Source organism: Nicotiana tabacum, chromosome 11, assembly GCF_000715075.1.
Source record: "Nicotiana tabacum cultivar K326 chromosome 11, ASM71507v2, whole genome shotgun sequence".
NCBI classification, from domain to species: Eukaryota; Viridiplantae; Streptophyta; class Magnoliopsida; order Solanales; family Solanaceae; genus Nicotiana; species Nicotiana tabacum.
In genome coordinates, this window is record NC_134090.1 from 168,749,454 (window position 1) to 168,758,563 (window position 9,110).

Genomic DNA, 9,110 nt, shown 5'->3' on the forward strand with positions numbered 1-9,110 from the left:
TATAATTCAAGGAGCCAAAATTTAAATGTCTTAGTCTAGCATGCCATAAACAAGAATCAGACTCAACGATGTAAGCAGAAACATAATTTATTTATTAATACTCAATTTGAACATGTCGTTACAGTTATAGCCTTTTCCAACAAAAACTCCATTCTTAGACACTATTACATGATCAGACTCAATAACTATCTTGAAGCCTTTATTTGACAGCAAAGCAGCGGACATTAAGTTTTTCTTCATATCAGGAACATGATACACATTCAGTAACGTCAACTTCTGGCCAGATGTGAAGTTAATCTCAATACTTCCTTTTCCAGCAACATCTGCCGCAACATGGTTTCCCATCAAGACTTGTTCAGAATCCTGCACTTCTGCATATGTCTTGAACATCTTCTTGTCATAACAGACATGAATAGTAGCACCCGAATCCAGCCACTAGTCTTGAGTATTTGTAGCAGCGGTAGCCACATTCAACTCTGTGACCATACCAATTTGCATTACGGAAACCATGGCAACCAGTCCTTGGGCAGAATTTTCCACTACGTTTGTCTTTTCAGAATTTCCAGATTTTTTAATCTTTCCAGACTTTTCGGTATTGCCTACATTGAAATTTATTCCTGCCTTTCTATATCTGCAGTCCCGAATCATATGGCCTTTCTTTCCACAATGATGACAACTAAAGTTCTTTCTCTTTTTAAAAGAAGACTTTTTGGAAACTTTCAAACGTTTGTTCCCACTTCCTGAATCATTCTGACTGACAAAATTGACTGCGGAACTCGAAGGCTGACTAATAGCATCACGAGCACGAGTCTCACTTTCAATTTGAATGTGAGTACGAAATTGTTCCACATCCATTTTATCCATAGAATGTAGGATTTTCTTTCTATAATCATTCCAAGAGGAAGGCAATTTCGAAAGAATAGCACCTATTTGAAGTGCATCAGGAATTTTAACTTCAAGATCACTTAGTTTTGATACTAAGATTTGCAGTTCATGAATCTGATCCATTATAGGCCTAGTATCAAATATTCTAAATTCAAAGTACTGCAGAGCCAAGAATTTGTCAATACCTCGTTTTTCATTCTGGTATGCAGTTTGTAGAGCAGTCCAAATCTCTCTTGGCGACTTCAGATTGCAGTAAAGATCATAGAGTCGATCTGTCAAAGTATTCAGTATATGGCCGCGACACAACAGTTCATCATGTTCTCGTTTCTTCCTTTCTTCCTTGACTACGTCAGAATCTTCTGCTGTGGGCTCAGGCATCGGAGGCAAGGCAGAATCAAGAACATAGTAGATATTGAGAGCGGACAACAAGAATATCATCTTGTCTCTCCAACGGGTAAAGTTCGTTCCATCAAAGCGATCAAGATTGATGAACTCCTTCGGATTCTCAATAACAGACATCAATTTCTCCATAGCAGAATAACTCTTTAAGATTGTTAGAAAATAATAAACAAAATTGGCTTTGAGGCGTGAAAATCGACTGTCCTTAAAGAGTTATCGCCTGTATACTAATTTAGGGAAAATACAAAACGATTCTCTTCAGGATACAACAAAGCCTGCAATAACACTTGTGATTTTCTATTCCATTTCGTTGGAATTCTTGTGTATTTATAGGCAACCAACAGACCCTTTCAGAAAAGATGTCTTGTTTCACAAACAGACACGACTATTTATTCGAATTTTGAATTTAAAATTCAAATAAATTTGATTTTATTGTTAAAAAATAATTAACTTTAGGATCTCGTGCCTGTTGAGTCAATCTCGTGCCTGTTGAGTCAGTCTCGTGCCTATTGAGTCAATCTCGTGCCTGTTGAGTCAGTCTCGTGCCTATTGAGTCAATCTCGTGCCTGTTGAGTCAGTCTCGTGCCTATTGAGTCAATCTCGTGCCTGTTATGCGCTATTTCATAATGATCAGTTCCGAGGTTAACAGACACGGTACGAGAAAGAAACGTCCCACTTCCAACTTGCCAATAACAAACTATCTTGCATCATTTTATGAGTAGCCTATACCGGTAGAATGGCTGAGAGTTGTACAGTTGGATGCAAAGAGGATGAGTCATATATTTACATACGCATAAAATTTATAAACAACCTCTAAAAGTTATTTATAGAGGTTTTTATTTCTCTTAATTGAATTTCTTTAAAGAATCTAACCATAAAGTCTTCGATACCAACAATATCACATATGGCATTCATGGCATAACCAATGGTTAGCCCCCTATATTGGCATTAAGTTGCTAGCAATGACTAAAGTAAATCATGATTGATTTTCTACATCACTAGCTTCAGAAATTATTTCATCTTCATTAGCCGATCTCGACATATTAGAAATAAATGTGTCACTATTACCAACAATGACATCTCATTCAATGAGATTCAAGAAGAATTGTTGGATATTAGGCTATTTTTTCTTTCAAAAGTACTTTTCTCTTTTATTTATGTTAGAAATTTTATGAATGTACATTCTTACCTTTTTTTATTTACATTTGGAATTGTAGGAATGTAGTTTTCCTCTTTATATTTTTTTTTGCAAAGTGTTAGATTTATTTAACTTCAAGCGAATGAATCATCTTTACTTCTTTAAAGAAATTCTCAATAGTATATTCCTTTAAATTTCAAAGTTAAGTAATATTCTTTCATATAAGTTAATTTAAAAGTATATGTGTCTCATTATTTTATCTTCTTGATTTTATATTAGCTGACATAAAATATATGCGCAATGCATCGGCATTTTTTTATGCACGTACAATGTATGTGCATTTTATGCATGTACCTGCGTATGTGCATTTTATGCATGTACTTGCGTATGTGCATCTTTTTATGCATGTGTGCCTATATTTATAAAGACTAGTATTTGTATAAGCATTAGACCTTCAATGAGATAAAAATTTTGAAAAAAATTATTTACATTATAAAATCAAAGAAGGACCCCTCAAGAAAATAATACTATTCGATACACTTTGGTGCATTTTCGATATAGATCTCATGCAATATTACGTGAATCACCATGACATAGGAATGCCAGGCTACATCCAATGATTGCTAGGCCTGTTGATGCCACCACATTATTTGGAAACTTAAGGATACTTCCAACTAGGTGAAGTATCGATCCAAGAACAGGTACTGATTTCTGCTCCAAGATTACATCCACCCATGAGTGGCCTATACATATGGAATGGCCGAAGCTGCACGGAGGATGCAAAGAGGATGAGTTATACATTTATATAGGCAGAAAAGTTATTTGTAGAGGCTTTTATTTCTCCTAAGTGAATTTTTTTTAGAGAATCAAACGATGAAACCTTCAATGCCAATAGTACCACCTGTGACATTTAAGGCATAACCCATGGTTAGCCCCCTAAATATTAATATTAAGCTGCTAACATAAGTAAATCGTAATTGACTCTCTACATCACTAGCTTCAAAACTATTGTCACGCTCCGAACCTGGGCCTGGATGTAATATAACATCCGGTGCCTTTACTAGCTCTGCTGAAATTGCTAATTTACTGTTTCTACTCAAAACTTACTTATTATTCTTCTACTAACCATATGCTTATATCATGTTTTCTTGTTCTACTTTGAATAACTAAAGTAAAGCATAAGGTTATTCCTAACTTCCCTCACCATCTGACCCTATTCTACAGTTGCATACTATCCATTTTTCTTTTTTATGTACATCGTTCACACTTAGGAAAATTTCATCTATCTTAAATAAAATTAGAATATCTAACCCCAAACTTTTTATACGATGCAAAATCATATCAGACTATAAACATCCGGGGTACACACTTAGGTTATATAATCTAAGGGGGAACTGCCATATATTTTATCTTACATCAATAGTTGCTTCTTATATTACTTACTAACGTGGTACTTCTACTTCTGATTTGAATAAATATGAACAACTTAAAATCATTCCTTGAAATTCAATATCGGTTGCTCTTGGTTTTCATTTCGTATATCATATCTTCTTAGTCATATGCATGAGTCGTACGAAAAATACATCTCTGATAATAACAATCGTTCCAGACTCCTAGGTATTTTGCCCTTAGCCTCTTTTCTGTCCAAAATATAGTGACCAATATTAGGGTCTGACATCTAAACTATCATCATTCAACTTTTGGCTCCATTTCCAAGAATTAAATGATATTGTTCTAGGAGGTAAAATACATACGAATACACTACCATGCACAAACGTATCCTTCAAAGTATACCATCAACTGATAAATCACTTCCTGCGCCATCCGGTGAGTCTTGATCTTAATCCAGACCTAAAATATGCGAAGATTTCGCTATAATTTCTGTTACTTTTATTTTTTTTTTAGCACCCATAGGCATCACTGTATACTCACCAGTCACCAGAATTTCGATACACTAAAAATTGAAGATTTAGTAACTGAATAACTGATAACCGGTATACTGAATAACCATAAACTTGCTAATTGAAAGATTGTATAACTAGTAACTGAGGTAAACTGATAACCATAAAATATAATAATTGCTTTAATACTTTCTAGTAAGGTTATGCTCTGATATGTACTACTATCCATTGCATCCCACTTCCAACATCCTTTCACGTCTCATTTATTACCATCTTACACTCCATAACTATACCCCAATAGGCGATCATATCCTCTAGGACCTTGGGTTTTTCCTGCTTGTTGCTTAGGCATTCGATAATATGGAATTTGATAGGAGCAGAAGGTTAACTATTACTCTAAGCTTCATAGCACAATCTAGAGTAGAAAGAACGTGAGACAATCCTGAATGTCTTGGTGGTTAATCATTTATATGAGTGGCTGGCACAGACATATAAAGGAAACTCCACTGGACACAGCTTCATAAACTCCCGAGGACTCTTGAACCTAGTGTTCTGATACCAAGCTTTGTCATGCCCCAAACCTGGGAATGGACGTAACACGGCACCCGTTGCCTGACTACATATGACCGAGAGAACGAACTGGCTAACTAAATCAGCACGTGATATCATAACATACTGAATGCGGAAGATAAACTTACACATGTTGATATACTGAAAGTCTAAATGATATAAATCAAGGTGCGGAAATACTAATACAATTTTAAACCATATTTGTAGCAAACATAGCTTAACATGAAAAGCGTGTGATTCTGTATAACTTTTACTCTAGTCTATGAAGCCTCTAGTGAAGTATTGAAAATGCTGAATGTCTAAAAATACTGAAGACTATAAGGTAATGATAATACCCCGAAAGAACTGGAATCACCAACTAGTTGATACGAGAATCCTAGCACTCTGAATCGTCAACCTGTAAATCATTACATGCATCGTGAGATGCAGACCCCGGACAAAAAGGACGTCAGTACATTTGAATTACATTGGTATGTAAAGCAATTGAAAGAAAGAAATATAAATGTTGAAACTGATACTGAGCTGATAACTAAGAATTGATAATTGATAACTGAAATGATAATTGTTGAAACTAGGACTGAAATAATAATTGATAACTGATAACTGAAATGATAACTGATAATTGAACTGAACAAAGGAAGTAAGGATATGAATACTCCCTCTTCTGAATGATGAACAACCTGTTTTCTGAATAAATAAGTTGTGGCCTCAGGACCAATATATATATATGTGCACAAACTGCGGCCTCAAGCCCAAAGATGCATAAAACATAAATTGCGGCCTCAGGCCCAAAGATGTATAAAGCATTAACTGCGGCCTCAGGCCCAAATACAAGTGTTCAACATTCAGGTATTTAAACTGAGAATCATAGTGTAATACATGATACTAAAATACTGAACCATACTGAGTTACATGATACTTGAATGTTGAATAGAACTGATTTGAGACATATATCCATGGTAATCTAGAGTGAGACTCATGGGAATTAAACACAAGTCTATATTGATTACGTACTGAGCTCACAAGGTTTGGAATGAAAGTCATGAACGAATTATGAAGCTAGAGAATAGAAGTTGTGCAACTGTTTTGGAAAATTAGGCTTAATTATATTTCTGAGGCAATTAGTAACGTCATAAAAGAAACATAGTGTAGGGAGAATCATTAACATTCCCGAACATAGAGAGTTAGCCTCGCATACTTTAACTTCCTGCTCTTGGGCGTAATACAATATTCGCCAACCCTTTCATCTTTAATCTATATCAGTACAAGTCAAAAGGATTCCATATTAGCAAAAATAGTTATGTTTTGGTCACTTAGGCATTTTATCAAATACTTGGTGGGTATAAAACTTCATAGCTAAAACTAATGATGTTTCTTCACCAAAAACTCATTCTCTGGCTCCTAGATAAATTCTAAAATCTCAAATTGCTATAATCAATAGTATTCTTTATCATCCATAAGATAAACGATATCCTTAATCAATAATCAACAACCCAAGTATTTAACCGTTCATGCTTTTCTATCAAATTCATCAACTCATATCTCGTAAACTTAGAGTCTATAATCATTAATCCAAAGCTATAATCAATTAGAGGGTGAAGATATTACCTTTTTGACGTTCAATCATCTTGAATACGAGTTCTAGGGTTTCGTCTCTCAAATTTATGTCCTAATCGAATATCTAATGATTTGAAGGGTTTACTCATGTTAATAAGGTGTTGAAGAATTGAAATTAACTTAGAATCACCATTAGAACTCACCTTGGATGGTAGAGGGACCTTGGAGGAGGTTAGGTTCTTGAGAGCTTCCCTTTCTAGAGCAAGTTTTTGTGTTTTGGGGTGTAGGGGACGAAATAGGGCTTTAAAAATGACCCCCGAGTGCGCCCCTGCGCACCTGAAGGCCCGACGCACACCTGAACATGCAGAATGGCAGTAGTACTGCCACAAGTGCGCGGCCGCGCACGGAACCATCCGGGCGCGCACCTGGGCGCGCATATTACGCATTGCTCTATAAAATGCACATATCTTTTTGCACAGATATCCGTTCGGTCTTTACAATATATTGTTGGAAAGCTATTTCAAAGACCTACAACCTTTGTGTTTTGAGTTTTATCAATTTCCCAGTGTACATTTACGAAATCTTTCTAGAAGATAGACCTTTCTTAAACTGAGTAGTTTTTATCGAATCTCATGCACCTCACTCTCCGTCTTGATTCCAAAACAACTATTTTCACCCATATTCATCCCGCTAGGACTTCATATGTTTAAAATATCAAATTAATACTCATTTTACATATCCACACTTAATCCGAATATACGGGGTGTTACATTCATTTTCACTGGTTGGTCTCGGCATATCAGAAATAAATGTGCCACTACTACCTGCGTTGACATCTCATTCAATGAGATGCAAGAAGAATTGTTGGATATTGTGTTATTCTTTCTTCCAAAAGTATTTTCTCTTTTATTTATGTTAGAAATGTATTTTTAGTCTTATTTTATTTACGTTTGGAATTGTAGGAATGTAATTTCTATCTTTATAATTTAATTTTTTTCTGTGAAGTGTTAGGTTTGTTTAACTTCATGTAGCAAATGTATCATCTTTATTTCTTTATAAAAATTCTCCATCTGTATTTCCCTCTAAATTTCAAGATAAAGTAATTTTCTTTTATATAAGTTAATTTTTAAAGTATATGTGTTTCCTTATTTTATCTTCTTTGATTTTATATTAACTAACATGAAATGTACGTGTAATGCGTGTGCATTTTTTATGCACGTACAACGTATGTGTATTTTTTATGTTTGTATATACGTAGGTGCATCTTTTAATACACGTGCAATGTACATATATAGGGACTAGTATTTATATAAGTGTTAGATCTTCAACGAAATGATATTTTTAAGGAGTTTTATTTAAGATTATAAAATCAAAAAAGGATTTCTCTAAAGAAAATAATGATATTCGATCCCTGATTGGTTATGGAGGGGTTTCAAAGATGAAGACGGAAGCCATGAACGAAGAAACCAACTTCATTTGCATTTCTTGGCGGAATGTTAATCCATATTATATTGAAAATGAAAGGCATGATGTCAATCTTCAATAAAGGACCCAAAAATGTTGATGTAAGAATTCTTAAACTGATGATGTGTATTCTCTATCTTCACCACATTTTTGAAAATCAAGGCAAACCAGCTTTGAAAGATGAGGAACAAGCACGAGTTTATACAGTCAAACCTCTCTATAACAGATAACAGTCATGTTTGTTCCGAATATTTTTGGATATTATAGCAAAGTGCTTTTATAGAGAACATATATTATAACATAACATGAAATTTGATTCCGAAAAAGCTTGACTTTTATAGTAAAGTGTTATAGGGATATTTTTATAGAGAGGTTGTAGTATATTTGAGAAGCCATTGACAGCACAATTTAATGTTGTTTCATAATTCACTCCAAATGGAAGAGAGTATTAGAATAGTTTGCTGAAGAAGTTCTTGCTCAAGTTCCTCGGGGAAAAAAAGAAAAGACAATTTTGTTATAAATATATTATATTATGGATGTTCATTTAGTACTCCGTTGTAAATAAGCTTTCTGAAGAAGCTTATCCATATGGGACTCCACCGTAAATATGTTTATCTATTTAAGTACTCTATTGAAAATAAGCTTCCTGAAGAAGCTTATCACTTCGATACCCGATTATGGATAAACATTACCCCCAGTAGAAGATTATCCATACCGGGTATAATAAGCTTATCCTTTCAGTACCCAGTTATGGATAAATATTATCCCCGGTAGAAGATTATCCATACCGGGTATAATAAGCTTATCCTTTCAGTATCCAGTTATGGATAAATATTACCCCCGGTAGAAGATTATCCATACCGGGTATAATAAGCTTATCCTTTCAGTACCCAGTTATGGATAAACATTACCCCCTTTAAAAGATTATCCATATCGGGTATAATAAGCTTATCCTTTCAGTACTCCGTTATGGATAAATATTGCTCTCAGTAGAAGATTATCCATATCTGGTATAGTAGCAGCTTACACAGCAGCTTCCTTTCTTCTATAAATAGAAGAGATTTCAGTTCATTATGTACATCAGTTTAAATTCGAATAATATATCAGTTTCTCTCTATACTTGTCTTTACTTTATAGTCTTTATTTTATAACACGTTATCAGCACGAGACTCTGCCATCTCGAGCAAATATTTTGA

General features: G+C 34.5%; 1 protein-coding gene across 1 annotated transcript; it reads right to left on the bottom strand.

Moving 5' to 3' along the window:
* Positions 1-435: 435 nt before the first annotated feature.
* Positions 436-1,263, bottom strand: LOC142166125 (uncharacterized). Its single transcript, XM_075224547.1, has one exon. The coding sequence runs from the start codon at positions 1,261-1,263 to the stop codon at positions 436-438; it is 828 nt and encodes a 275-aa protein (XP_075080648.1).
* Positions 1,264-9,110: the final 7,847 nt, after the last annotated feature.

Bases quoted from the DNA above. Each gene is read 5' to 3' on its own strand.
- LOC142166125 (XM_075224547.1), bottom strand. From the start codon at position 1,263: ATGCCTGAGCCCACAGCAGAAGATTCTGACGTAGTCAAGGAAGAAAGG.